The sequence below is a fragment of the Colossoma macropomum genome, unplaced genomic scaffold (assembly GCF_904425465.1).
Source record: "Colossoma macropomum unplaced genomic scaffold, Colossoma_macropomum, whole genome shotgun sequence".
NCBI lineage: Eukaryota > Metazoa > Chordata > Actinopteri > Characiformes > Serrasalmidae > Colossoma > Colossoma macropomum.
In genome coordinates this window covers 681,369-696,966 of record NW_023495967.1, presented here as the reverse complement: position 1 = coordinate 696,966, position 15,598 = coordinate 681,369, and the positions used below count along the sequence as shown (strand labels likewise).

The 15,598-nt window shown below is 37.0% G+C and overlaps 1 protein-coding gene and 1 long non-coding RNA gene across 2 annotated transcripts; both read right to left on the bottom strand.

Annotated features, from left to right (window-relative positions):
• Positions 1–4,364: 4,364 nt before the first annotated feature.
• LOC118803861 (trichohyalin-like) lies at positions 4,365–12,183 on the bottom strand. The gene is made up of 7 exons (XM_036564386.1): positions 11,988–12,183; positions 8,783–8,823; positions 8,498–8,558; positions 7,465–7,644; positions 6,859–6,927; positions 6,711–6,779; positions 4,365–6,609 (listed from the first exon to the last, which is right to left on the bottom strand). Coding segments are annotated over exons 1-7 (1,929 nt in total). The 5' UTR covers positions 11,989–12,183; the 3' UTR covers positions 4,365–5,101.
• Positions 12,184–12,202: 19 nt separating this feature from the next.
• LOC118803863 lies at positions 12,203–15,598 on the bottom strand. Its single transcript, XR_005006933.1, has 3 exons — positions 15,440–15,598; positions 13,767–13,803; positions 12,203–12,311 (listed from the first exon to the last, which is right to left on the bottom strand). It is a non-coding gene; the product is annotated as an uncharacterized LOC118803863 (long non-coding RNA).

Here is a 15,598-nt window from a genome sequence, read left to right as displayed (position 1 = left end):
GAAGCTTCAAAAGACCAATAAAAATGACAAAAGGCGCCAATGAAACTAAAAGAAGATTCAAAACCACAAACCTACCTCCTGTAGGATAAAATTAGGGCCTACCCAATAAAGAGGAAAGGAGTAACACCTCACTACTCAATGACTGCAACAGATACCAAAACTTCAGTTAGATCCAACCAACCATTGAACTAAAATCACAACCAAGATTTGTCCTACTTTAGGCTGTCCACAGCATGACGAAATGCAGAGAGATCCAACTGCTGTCTTAGCAGACCACAACAAACAGCACCAAAGACCAACAAAGAAATGCCGTTCAAGGACTCAGACACCTGTGACCAATTAATTAGGGGAGAACTACAGGAAATGGGAAGACTACCACAATAAAAGCCTCCAAAGGAATATTCCACGTATCATAATAAAAGGCATCCAAATACTTCGTCCTGCCACATATAGAACCATTTTTTTTAAAGTTCCTTTAGCTACGGTGACCAGATTTCTGAAATGAAAACCGAGGACATTTCCAGTATGGCAGCCAATAAATCATTATAGTATCAAATGTTTTTATCTATTAAATAAAAAGGGGGGGCAATTCCAGCCTATGTGCGCACAGTGTGAGGAGAGAGAAAGACACTGCTGCCAGAGGAGCTGCTGACTGAGATTGATGTGAACATTACGCATTACAAGCAAGTGGTAGATGTGGTTAGTAGATAGCAGCAACCAGCCCCCTCTGTTGACCAAAACAAGCACAACTCGAGACGTCTGCCTGTCTGCTCTGCTACCAGGTCTTTCTTCGGACCTCCTGGTGTGTTTTTAATTCACAGTTTAAAACAGGGACAGCTCCAGCCAGGGACAGGCCACCAAAAATGGGGAATGTCCCTGGAAAACAGAGATGTCTGGTAACCCTAGCTTTAGAGAACTATAAACATGATCATACACAACATATTGTAGTGCCCCCTATTGGTTTACACAGCCATGGATGCAGTGCTTTACAGGAGCACCACAGCCATAGCAAGCGACTTCCAGAGACTTTAGTCCTGTAAATAGTTCTGCTATTAGTCAAAAATGTGTTTGTGTTATCTGTGCTTTGTTGTGCTGGGCTGTTGGGCTGGTTAGTGGGTCTCTGTGGCCACCATGGATGAATGTTGTATGGTTAAAGGTGACCTGCACCACACTGAGCCATGGTTCTCCCAGCTGCTGGATCTCATAAAAGAAAATTCAATGTGTTTTCCTTATGTTATTCTGTGCCAATGCCACAGTATGATGGAATCAGTCCATTGCACAGACATGTAAACCCTACAAATCTAGCCCGAACTGTAAGTAATCCAAATATTTCTGCTTGTTTGCCATAATAGAACTGAAAGCATGCTAACCTCTGTGACTTTAAAAGATTTGATGATGCAGTCATTTGGAGTACTGAACTGATTAATGGAATTCTACCAGTATTTTGGCATTGAATTTTTTGCACCCTGCACCTTTCTCCACCACTCTAGTATAAATAGCATGCTGTAGCTAGCTACTAAACTGTATATATGCCATTTCATGTACACTTAGTGAGCACTTTATTTGGTACATCTACCTTATGTCTACACTTTAAAATGTAGTTTTACAGTTACAGACTGTAGTTCATCTATTTCTCTGCATACTATGTTATCCCACCTATACCCCACAAGACCACCACAGAACAGGTGTTATTTGGGTGTTAGATCAGATATAGAAGTGCTGGTGGGGGTTTCAAGCACTCTTACAATGTGTTATTTCTGCAAATAGGACAATTGGCTTGCTACACTGTATATTTGCAATGCAATGTTATTACTGCCATCTACCTCATTCCTTACTGGCGTACTGTTTGGTGCCACTTCTTTATTTATTATTACATGTTGTTTAATGTACTTGTCTAGTATGTGCAATATTCTTCCAGTATGTGCAATAAGCATGCTGCTGTAGTATAAGAATTTTATTATATTTTTGAACACACCATCTTTGGAATACATATAACGATAAACCAGTCTTGAAAAACATCACATAGTACCTTGTACTAGTATTCAAATACTGAAAACTCTGCTCCTACACAAATCATATCGTTTAAAACAGTGGAGGGTGGGGGGTGTTTTGGGCTGATTAGTTCCCAGTTCCCTTGAAGTCAAGTTAATATAATACTCAAAACATAGTGACCTCTACCTTCATGGGATAACAGTGAGTCTCATAACTACTGAATTTGTGTTCATTTTTAAATAAGTAAATAGATGTCGAAAGAAGGGTAGTGTGGTTAGTGTTTCTGCTAACCAAAAAGTTTTGACATATCGTATGTGAAGCCTTCCATTGCCAAGTATGGAGATATGTACTGTGTTTGGAGGGGTAAAAGGTGTAGCATAGAAAAAAAAAAAAAAAAAACAAATAGTTGTGTTATAACATCAGGTTATAACTTATTGATCACAGCAATGCAGTCATCATCCTACCTATTCCAACACTTCTGTTGTAGTGATACAAAACAACAGCAACAATAGGACTGTGTACATCCAAAATACAGGGTTCATGTGAAGCCAATCAACACTACAAAAGCCTTCTTTATAAATCAGAGAGCTTTAAATCGGGATCTTGAGTCCACTTTCTGTCCTGGATTTTGTAATCACTGGTGGTTGACTGACTGATTGGCCACCTAGTGTCATACATGATTACAAAATCCAGGACAAAGAACTGAATTCAGGGTCTGGATTTGAAGATCTTTGCTGTAAAGCATGCGTCCACTCATCATAAGGCAACATAAGTGAAGACAATGTAACTGAATTCAAATCAGATAGCTGAGATGCACAAGGATGAGGAAAAAACAACACCAGCATATATCAGGCATTCTAGGCTAAAGCATACTGCCATAGCAGGCATGAATGATTTTTATGGATCATTTATGTCATACCTTTGATGACTGGATGCATTGAAGTTCATGTTTGCTTTGACATTTTAACATCAGCTTTTTAGTGAACAATCATTATAAATACTAAACTCACAGACCACTGAGGACAATTATATTTTTTAAAGTTTGTTTTTGGCTTTGGAAATGGGTGGGAAACAACATATTCCTCTCTACTGGGGACAGAATCTCATTTTCGCAGGTTTCTCAGGTTCAGCATTTGACCACAGCTGGACCTCAAATTCAAACACTGGCACACTGATGCTGCTAAGCAGTGACTGGAAGGTTGGGAAATAAAGCTGAACTTGGGACTGGTCAATTGGGCTATACCTCACCTGTTCAGGAATGATGTGGAGAACGCAATAATTTTGACTGGTCATAGTACAATGACAGCAGTGACAGACAACAAACAAAATTAATTACCTTATAGTTTATTCCTCATTTGATTGGGTAGGCCATGCAAGCATCTTCTTCACCTTCTTTTTTTTTAATTTGTCCTATATTTTGGCTTTATGTTTGCAGCCATTGTCTTCTTGAAACACTCATCGTCTCTCCTCTCTTGGCTGATGATTCAATTCTCCACTAATATCTCCCTCTACTTCATCCCATTCATGTTTCTTTCAATGATGCCTCAGTATTGTTTGCAGAGAAGCAGCCCCACACCATGATGCTCCCACCTTCGTACTTCGACAGGAATGTTTAAGGTCTTTGCTAGAGCTCCGTAGCTTTTCTTTCAAGTGTTGATTAACAGTGTTGTCCCATAGAACTTTAGGAAGCTGCTTAATGTTCATCACGCTACTTGTAAAATCAGATGAAATTTCTATGAGAACATTTTCCTGTTTCTCTTTTGCAGCATTGATATAGATGTATAGCATGATATATTTTTCTTTTTAACCTTTACATATACAACAATATACATTACTCTTCATTGAAGAAGGAAATAAAAAAAGAAAAGCAATGTTTTAGCTGCTTTTCCGTAATATTTTGAGCATATTTTATAACAACATATATAGCAACATTTATCTGATAGCACTGCTAATATTCTGGTTATCTAAGATCACTAAACTCTGCATGGTGGTAGATAATCATAAGCATGCTTGGGTACCAGACTAATGCCAATACCACCATATTTTTGACTCATACATTACTAATTATTTATACATAAACTTATACATATAACATTATAACACAATCTTTACCTTAATGCTTAGTTCTACAGGCCTGGCCCAGAGTACAGTGTGATAAATATTTTATTATTCTAATTAGTCTTAGAATATTCTATGTAATATCCTTAAAAATAATGTAGAAATATAGTACTGACATTACATTGTAACCATTTTTCTTATTTAGATTCCCAAGGAAATGGTCATGTTTAGTATTGAGGCATTCATATGGCAGTGCAACCACAGAGGATATAATACATAAAAGGCGTCTTTATTTTTGTATTTTAGTGCATGTGTATAAAAAAGCTTTGGTAACATGATTATTCAAATTGAACTTCTTTAAAAAAAATATGGTCACATTAAATGGGAAAATACATGCATTTATCACAAAAAGAATGCCTTTTTAAGGGGTAACACCAGTGACAAACTGACTAAAACATTGCATTTTACATGAAAATATATTAAAATATGTTTGGAATTGAGCTCTCCATTCTGTACATTTGGTAATAGGATATGCTAATTGACATATTGGGATGAAAGAAATTGATTTTAAAAAATGTATCCACCTGTATTCCCGCTCCAAATGGAGAATGATCTATACACATGCTCTTTCCCACTTGTGAAAAATATGGGTGAAGAATATAACATCCCTCTCTATGTACTCCCAGTCTAGGTAGTCCCAGTCTATGTAGTATGGATGGACTAGTCCCATTCCTATTGAAACTCTCAGTTGAGCAGTCTTTGTGACTGAAGCTCCTGCCGTTTATGCCCCACTAATGAACCATCTTCTAAAGTTACTTAGATTTTTTTTCTCTTGCTATCTTGATCCAAAATCGAGATCAATTGGGGTGGCTCAGAATCTTTACTCATGCCGCAGAGAGTGGTAGTACACCTGTCTGGAAGCATTTGCACTCATTATGTTTCTCCACCCGTTTATTCATGTTTTCCTTCAATGTTTGAAAGTAATTCATGAGCACAATATATTTTAAGCTTTCTTTCAATTCTTCAGTTCAATTTTATGTTTGCTGCATCTCTACAGGTTCATACACTGGAGGAAAACAACAGGAGAAGATTCGACGTATCCACCCTCTGGATTCCTCCTGGCCATCAGGTCTGTTCTCCTCTTCTTCACCAGCCTCTGTCTTCTCAGCCTCACCTCTGTCTTTGTCCCTCTCCTCTCTCCTTCACTTCCTTTCTCATCACCATCATCTTGTTCTTCTTTGGACAGTCTTTCCACTTCATCTTGAGTTTCCTCTACTCCTCCATCCCCTCCAACTGCCGCTCCACTCACTCTCTCGTCTCTTCCTGCTTCAGTGCTTTCTGTGCTCCTCAGAGCCTGATAATCTATTTCCAGTTGTCTGTAAGTCTCTGTGAGCTCAGACAGTCTTTGTTTCAGGGTCAACAGCTCTCGATCCTTTTGCTCCACCTTCACCAGGAATTGTTTCTGCATCTTTGAGATGAGAACCCAGACTGTACGGTGGAGTTCAGGCAGGATGATCTTCATGAGGTTCCTCTCTGCCTCCATCCTGGCTTTTCCTTCATACATCTCTATGATGTCCTCCATCTCCTGTCTGTGTCTCTCCTCTATCTCACTTTTCATTTTGTCCCACTTTTCCTTCAGTTCTTTCAACTGCTGTTGAATCTCCTCTTTCTGCTGAATCTCTCTCTGCAGTTTCATCTCCAGCTCTCTTTTCGTCTCATCATTTCTCTCCTCTTTTAGTAAACTCTCAAGTTCAGTTATTCGTTCCTCATGTTGCTGGAGTCTCTCCTCAAGCTCCTGGATTTGTTCTGTTATACTCTTCAGAGCATCCTGGATTTCCTTCTCTTGTTTCTCCTTAAATTTTCCAATCTCTCTCTTATTATTCTCCTCTCTTTCTTTAATAATTCTTTTCTCCATTTCCCTGATCTCATGGTAGATATCACTGCTGTAGAAACCCTCTTCATTTCCTGCAACCATCTTCTCTATCTTCTCCAGCAGCTCTGAGATTTGAGAACCATCTCCACTCTCCTTAATGCTGAGACAGTGAAACCTGTTCCCACATTTCTCTACAAGTCTCTGGACCTCCTGGTTTCCTGACTGGATAAACTCTTCAATGTTCTTCTCTTGGACTTCATCAGTAACGGTGAAAAGGATCATGGTGTTCCTCCAACATCTCTCCCAAAAAATCTCCTCCATTTTCTCCAGCATTCCTTCTTCCTCTCCTGTAGACTGCTTCACTGGTATGACTAGGAGGAAGGCGTGGGGTCCTGGGGCAGACAGACGGACACAGAGTCCCACGTCCTGTCTCAGCTCCTCCAAAGAGAGTCCAGGACAGAACCAGTCAGGAGTGTCCACCACAGTCACCTGCCTCCCAGCCACCTCCTCCTGTCTGCTCTCACTCTGCTGCCTCACTGTAGACACTTCAGCCTGGCTCCTCTCCTCTCTGCCTAGGATGGTGTTTCCTGCTGCTGTCTTCCCACATCCAGTCCTCCCCAGCAGCACCAGCCTGAGCTCTGATGCAGGAACTGACAGTGGAGAAGCTCCAGTGGTTTCAATGTCCACTGGAAAAAGAAAGAAAGTTCTAAATCATTCCCAGGAATTTCTAAATAGTTCATTCTGTTTATTTTGTGGTTTCAAACACCATAATCATACTGTAACTTACTGTGTGGAGGTAGATGTTGACTGTTTCTTTTCTGGCATGAAGTGTCTAGATCTGATGTATCTAAGGTTTCTGAAAAAAATCAAACATTGAAGCAGGAAAATTACATTGAATACATTCCATTTATTGGTTTGTTTGTTTGTTTACTCACCAGTAATCTGTGGATCTTCCAGTTGTTTGAATATCTCCATTTTAGCCTCTAAATCACGTATCTGTTGATCTATAATTAAACATTATATGATTATTACATTATTAAAATGGTTAATGTAAAGATTTATACTAATATTTATTTCTTATTTTTCCTCCATTATCATATTAGGATTATTAGTAGTACAATAGACATGCAGATAATATTTGTCAAGATAGAAAAATAGTACTACACTGTTTAAGGAAGGGTACATATTCATTGCTTTAGTTATGCAACATAATTGTACCATATTCCATTGTAATCATATATATGTAAAGTTGTATTGACTCCATACACTCAGTTTTACCTTTAGCTTTTTATTTTTCATTTTTAAAACATTAGAGAATGAAAACGTGCAAATGCATATTATATTTCCTCTTTGGAAACTTAATTTAAGATACACAGTTGGACCTTAAAACCACTGCTGTACCTTTGAGGGAACATTTACATTGTTTGTCCTTTGATAAACAAAAATGTACCTGTACACTTTTTCTGACAGTGTAAAGATGTATGAGAACCCCTTGCATTCACGTATTTAATCATTTCTTGTCCCTTTCACATGAACTTTACCTTTCTCCGTTAGCGTCACTTCAATGTCTTGTAGTTGAGCTTCAGTTTTTTTCTGTTCTTTTAAAGCTTTGTCCCGATCCATCCTGGCCTCCTTCAGCTGCTGTAGCAGTTTTTCTTTCTCTTGAATTCTTTCCTCATTAATTCTTCTGAAGAGCTCGATCATGTTATTTGCCTTAAACTCTGAAAATATTAGACATAATCAGAAATGTCAGTCAATTAAAACATTTTTCTGTTTCGTTTACATGGCTACACTAAAGGTTCCTACATGGTTCTTGGCTTCTAAGAAAAAAACTGTGAAGTCATTAATTACATTTTGTGGAAGTTCTTCCAACTCTAATAAGGTCCTTCATACTTGCACGGCTTATTTATAAATATGATTCTCTTAGAAAGCGCATACATCAAAAGTGCTTAGTTTGGCAAAAGTATGCAAAAGTTTGGGCTCCCGTGATCATATGACATTTTATTGATTTTCTAAGTGAGAATAAATGAACACATCCTCTACAGAGAATACACTTCTGTACATAATGTGGCCTGTGCAAAAGTAATGTTGTAGAAAAATGCCATATTGAAGTGTTTTATCTGTAGAGCATGTGTTAATGTATTTTTCACTTAGAAAATCAACAGAACAACAAGAAAATCAACCAAAAAAAAAAGTAAATTTGTGGTGGGGTCTTCAGACCTTTGCATATGTATCTTTATTTTTAAGAGTATTATCTCTGAATTTTATAGCCAGTTAAATCCAACTGAAATGGATTTATTAACCCCTTAAATGGTCAGTGACCACCAACAGGCCCAACGTTTTATTACACACTTCTATAACTTCTATAACTCTATAACACTTCTCAACCAGTTTGCACTGGTAGTTGCTGTAGTTACTGAATAATAAGCCTCAGTGTGTAATAAGTCTGAGATTTTAAGACTTTGACCTTCTTATAGTTCTCATACTATTCTTGTTTCTACTAAAAATGTCATTAAGAATGCAGTTTTGCAGGAAATCGAATAAAATAATTCAGTTGTAGACAAAGTGACTCACCCGTTAGCAGAACAGATTCCTCCATTTTCATTCTCTCCTCTTCAGTCCAGGCTCCCTCCACCTGTGGACAGGAATCATGGAGGCTGATTGTTTCTGAATGAATGTCACTAACAGAAAAGTTTGGTTCTGATTTAGTTCAAATTCATCCAGTTTCATCTTGTGTCTACTAGTTAAGAATCAATAAATGCTAAAATTCCACTGAATGGCAGATTGAATACATTTCGGGCCAGGTCAGAAAACACTGTCATTATGGGGGAAATTACAGTCATTAATTGCATTACTCACCTTCACCAGTTTATGGATTAAGCCGAACTTATCACTGAGCACTACGTAAAAACAAAGGAGAACATTTGTGAAGAGCAAAGCAAATGGAGAACACATCACTGTTACAATCATATGCAAAATGTTAAACACCTTCCAGTCCAATGACGTTTTGTTGATTTTCTAAGTGAAAATAAACACATTCTATACAGAGAACACACTGAAACATGACATTTTTTCAGCTAATTTTAATGCACAATTTTGATTTATTCACTTCAACATTAGTTTAACATCTTGAAAAAAAAATTATTAATATATATATATATATATATATATATCTTCATGTTTCTCATTTCACTCACCTTGATTGCAGGGGCTAAAAATTGATTTGCATCTGATTTGCTACTTATTTAATTCAACTTATCCACTTTCTTGTGGATTCTCCTTTGTGCAAGAACTGGAATTTCCTTCCGTATGTAAATGATGTGTTGACTTAAAAAAAATAATGTAAACTCATTTTTACCTCTATATTTAGGCAAATTGATATAAACCCTACCATGTTAATTAGAATAGATGACTGTAGCATGTATCCTCAAGGCCATTGGCTGAATTAATTATTTCATAAAGATGTACATTAACTGCACATCTGTAAGTCAAAGACACAGTGGCAGCCACAAAAAAGCCAAACTCAGGTCCAGACAAGCTAGGAATAAGGCTTCAACTTGCTGTGAGGGACCTTTAGTCTGTTTGGCTTTCTGAAATCTGATGGTGTTGGTGATGCAATGGGTTTCTTACCCTTCTATATTTCCCACAACTTAAAATATGCCTCAAGTTATATTTGTTAGTTTGTTGAATGCACTCTACTTTAAGTACAAGTGCTTTTCCATTTACAAGGACATTTTCCATTAATACAACCCCTTTTCCAAAAAAGTTGGGATGCTGTGCAAATAAAAACAAAATGCAATGATGTGCAAATCATGTAAACCCTATATTTCATTGAAAATAGTACAACGATAACATATAATGTTGAAACTGAGAAATTTTATGGTCAAATAAAATATATATGTTCCAAAAAAGTTGTGTAATGCTAAAAAACACCTGGTGGTTGATTGGCAACAGTCAGTAATATGATTGGGTATAAAAAAGTATCCCAGAGAGGCTGAGTCTTTCAGAAGTAAAGATGGGGAGGGGTTCACCACTCTGTGAGAGACTGTGTGGGCAAATAGTGCATCAATTCAAAAATAATGTTTCTCAACATAAACAAAAGTTCTTTTTCATCATCTAGAGTACATAATAACATTAAAAGATTCAGAGAATCTGGAGAAATCTCTGTATGCAAGGGACAAGGCCAAAAACCAGTATTTGCTGGCCATGATCTTTGGGCCCTCAGGCAGCACTGCATTAAAAACAGACATGATTCTGTAGTGGAAATCACTGCATGGGCTCAGGAACACATCTGCAAACCACTATCTGTAGAAACAGTTCATCACTGCATCCACAAATGTTAATTAAAACTCTAAATTGCAAAGAAGAAACTGTACATGAACAGGATCCAGAAACGCAACCACCTTCTCTGGGCCTGAGCTTATTTAAAATGGACTGAGTGAAGTGGAAAAGTGTCCTGTGGTCCAACAAATCAACATTTGAAATTCTTTTTGGAATATATATATATATATATATATATATATATATATATATATATATATATATATATATACACATACACACACACACACACACACACACACACACACACATACACACACATACATACACACACACTTTGACAACATATGCTGCCATCCAGATGACGTCTTTTTCAGAGAAGGCCTTGTATATTTCAGCAAGACAGTTTCAAACCACATTCTGCATGTATTACAACATGATTCCATAGTAAAAGAGACTGGGTGATAAACTGGCCTGCATGCAGTCGAGACCTTTCACCACTAAAAAACATTTGGTGCATTATGAAATGAAAAATACAATAAAGGAGACCCCAAACTGATGAGCAGCTGAAATCCTATATAATACCAATAATGGGAAAAAATTTCACTTTCAAAACCTCAGTTCCCAAATGCTTACAGAGTGTTGAGAAGAGGTGATGAAACACAGTGGTAAACATGCCCCTGTCCCAACTTTTTGGGAACGTGTTGCTGGCATCAAATTCAAAAAACAATAATATTTCTCAGATTCAACATTTGATATGTTGTCTTTGTACAATTTTCCTTTAAAAATATGGTTTACATGATTTGCTTATCATTGCATCATATTTTCATTTACATTCTGTACAGCATCCCCACTTTCTTGGAAATGGGGTTGTGCCAGTTTTCCATTAATGAATTCATTGAATGAAGTCAGTTTGGATGCATATGTATATGTTAGAAACCTACAGGCTAACTAATGACATACATGTGAAGCCGCTTGGCCACCATATTGGCCGCTCTCTCTGCTGTAAAATAAAGTTATCTGTGGATACGATGTTCCAAATATATTCCCCACAGTAGAGATAAAGATGTCCTGTGTTGTCCTTTAGGAAAACACAATTTCAGAGTTGTGGCAAGATATTTAATGTGTAACAGTCTCTGTCAAAGTCTAACATTCTTGCTTTCAACCTTACAAGAGTAACTAACAACTTAACATAGCCTTATGTAGCCCACTTGCTCAATTATTTCATAAAGATATATTTGTTTACTTAATCAGGTATTTGAAAAAGGAATATGTAGTTTGTTAATTCCCTTTGAAAGAGCAACAATTAACTTAGCTAACAAGCTTTTTGTTTGAAATATTTAGTAAAATACTCACTAAAAGACGACAAAATATAAAGTGGCAAGCATATCAAGTCTCAAAACACCATGTAGAAAAATTAACGTTCACCACTGTTTGTTTAGTGCTAATATAGCAGTGCAAATCCAATAGAGATCCACTAGCTGAAATCAGCCCTACTGTAGCAGTGATAATAGATAAACAAGGGCTTTTTAAAAGAAAAACTGCCTTATATGAAGAAAAATCAGATGTCCTTCTCTCTAGAAAACAAAAATACCCAAGAATCTGCTACTCATCTTAAAAACTGACTAAATCCATGCAAATCTATATGGGGTAGTTTCTTGTGGGAAATATGAGCTGCTGGAGTGGTGGCTTCAGAAATGTGCCATCTGTTGGTGATGTAGGTCTCTAATACGTATTATATTCAGTGTGAGTACTGATGCATGTGGAGATCTGAAACACTTACTCTCTACTGCTACTGTTAGCTCTTCTGTTTTGAAGCCACTGGTGACCTGACACAGGTAATGTCCTTTATCCTGCTCTTCACACAGTCTCAGTTTTAAAGACACGTCTCCTTTTTCTAGCTCCTCCTTGAACAGACTCACTCTGCCCTCGTAGCCCCTCCCCTCTGTCACCTGCTTGTTCTTATAGAGACAAACACAGTTCGTCCCCTTAAACCACCTGATCTCCATGGCAACTGCACTGATTTCAGGGGACAGATGACAGGGTATTGTGACATTTGGGCCAAGGGACTCTATTTTGTCACAGGGGATCACAAGGTGAAACTCATCTGTGAGGAAAACACAAACACATACAAACAAATTACCATAGTTTTTCTGTCACAATTAAACTACTGGTAATACTGTACTGTGCTTCTCTGAACATTTCTCTAATCTAAAGCCTAATCTAACCCCAGCCTTTTGTGCCAATTAAAGCAGGGGTGCTCAATCCTGGTCCTGCAGATCTACCACCCTGGACAGTTCAGGTCCATCACACCTGGCTCTAATATTCAGATGCCCCTGTAGGTCTTCATTAGCTGGATCAGGTGTGTTGGATTAAGGTTGGAACTAAATTCTGCAGGGTGGTTGATCTCCAGAGGCAGTGTTGAGCACTGCTGAATAAAGGTTTTTAGAACATTACACCCTAGCCCAGGAGCCATGTAAGAACTTTTATTTTTAAAAGTGTAGGCCTGAAGTTCAGGTTAGTTTCCTATGTGAACAGAAGACCCATGCAGAAGTCTGTCAGTAACCATTTAATTAACCCCTGACTCATAACAGAGACATATCCATGCCATAAACATGCCATAAACTGTCAAAACATGTTATGTCACATGTTAATATTTTGCATGCACATATGTGTACAGTGCAGAACAATATGCTTTATGCTTCGTGACAACAATATGACAAAGTATGACATCTTAAAAATTCCTCGTTTCTGTAAACAGCAGACATGTTATGAGAAATCTTATGAGACATATTATGATGTTATTAAACACTGGGCAGGAGCATGTCATAAATGTGTTATAATAGATTTTGTTATTATGAAAAATCATGTCTAATTGTTGTAATGTTGATTTTTCACACACAATAACTGAAAGACTGTAAAATTAGTCATTTAATTTCTTAGAAATACATTCTGTACTGTCTTTTACTGTAATTCAACACTTTCACTACTAACTGTTTATTCTGACTTACAGTATTTTATCATAACAACAACAACAACAACAACAACAACAACAACAACAACAACATCCAAATGTCCATGAAATAAAGGTGATCACTTATGTAAATTAAAAACAGCAGTGTTAAAATGCAGTATATGCATGGTTATTTACATGCATTTAAACAGGTATTGATCATTAGATTTTACAGTACTTTTACTGTGAAAAGATCTCTTAATTATGTGAATGGTCATTTCACTAATTACACAGTGTAAAAATAACCCCAGAAGGTGACTACATGTCCAGAACAAGAATGTGTTTTTTGTATTTTCTTTACTTACTTCAAAGAAGTTAAACATTCATTGCAGCATGTATTCTTTATTAATTATTTATCACTTAAGTAAATACATTCTTTTTTGTATTGTATTGGGGTGAAAAATCATGGGTATGTCAATGTTATACAGCAGGGTTTAAGTAAAGTGTTAACAAAATGTCTTACTTGCACATAACTTTAAGTAGCAAGCAAACCACATGACATTTGCGTGAAACATGACATATGAGATTTATTATTACAGCTGAACATACCTTCGCTTGTGGTTTCCATTGTTTTACGTTGAAGATTCTGAAGGGAGAAAGGCAGAGAGAAAGAAAAAAAAAGATACAAAAACTATAAAAGACATACAGTTTCATTTAACATTAAGAACAGCATGTCAGTTGTATGGATAATTTCCGCAGAACAATTTGACCTTAGATCTTACAAGCAGTAGATCTGGGAAAAGGAGAAGATTCTCTCTTAAAAGTGTGAAATATGTCTATTGATCTTTTATTTCCATTGCATCCGATGCAGACCCACTGTTCTATGATGCTTCCAGTCTTGTGTTATGTAACTAGATAGGGAATTCATCATGGTCTGCAAAACATCTCAGTACTTACACTACCTAGACACTCTCCATTCCACTGAAGAGGAACACTCACTGCAGTAAATAAATCACCCTGTGCTGATTAATACACACCGCAGTTCACCAAAAAGAGTCCATACACATACACAATTTTAGAAAAGGTAAACTCTAAATTCAGGCACTGCACTCTATATTCTTACACTATGCACAATGTCCTTTTCTCTCTAGAGCCTGGAACTTTGTAGTGTAGCATCATCTTAGTCTGAACACTAAAGAGATATCGTGCAGTATATCACATAAATGGCTTGTGCCTAGGTCAGCAGTTAGCTTATGTAAGCAAGCTAAAGTTAGCTATAACATGCCTAGTTACTGTCATAGCATTTTGAAATCCCTTATGCTGTGCCCATATCATTTGGTCCTGATGCAAAGACCATGCAGATGAAAACAGCTGTAGGCCGACTTGTGAATTTTAAAGAATAATACAAAATCTAATGGCTAATTTCATTTTTATGATTAACAAATGAACTAAAAAGGAACAAAAAGATGATTTAAGCCAACATTAAAGACGTTAAAAGAGCTCCTGATTGAGAAATCTGTCAAAATGAGTAAATCTGTAGTAAACCTGAATGATAAGGAAGATATTTATTTAACTCATTTATTGGAGATATCAGGAGATGGAATTTTGTTGCTCTTTGACCTATGAACTATTGATACTTCTCCACAGTGCTTACACAGTGGGCTTCAAAACTACCATGTTTAGCTGTGATGCTGATACCATGTCAAAAGCTTTTTCTTACTTTGATAGTATTAGTCCATTTGCAAAAAGACTAACTGAGCACAACAAAGTTAAGTATGCATTTGGTAATGGTGTGTGATTCCTACAGTCATATGCAAAAGTTGGGGCACCCCTGGGTATATTACAAGTAATTTGAGAGGGGGGTGTTCAAACTTTTACTGTATTTTACTGTATGACTGTATATACAAATTACTCGCTTTGGTCCTTCACCTGAAAGCAAATCTTAGATATTCTTTCACTGTCCCAGATTTGTTTGCAGTTTACATTCAAAGCTGAGCCACTCCCATTTTATTTCCGCATCTTGATCAGTGTGGCCTGTTGCCCCGCCATTACGGTGCCTCCAGACTTTGGCAAAAAAAACATATCTTGGTAAATCTGGAGAGCACTATAAATAGGGGTTGATTTTTTAAAACATAAAAAGATCAACATAAAACATCTCAAAACATAAAAGCTGAAGGCTTTTACAAAGTTAACGTAATGACACAGAAAACACATTTCTCTTGCTTCACTGAAGGCTTTAAGCAAAAAAGTCATTGTCGACAGATGATTCTGAAAACTCCTACCTTTTCACTTCTACACTTCTGATGTCCGTAGAACTTGAGATGAGATACTGATGTCGGTTTAGACTCTCCTTTTGTTTTCACTACTCATGCTGCAAATAATGTGAAGAAAATAACATGTTTTCTACACTCCTCTGTGCCCACAGCACTGCAGGAAGTAAC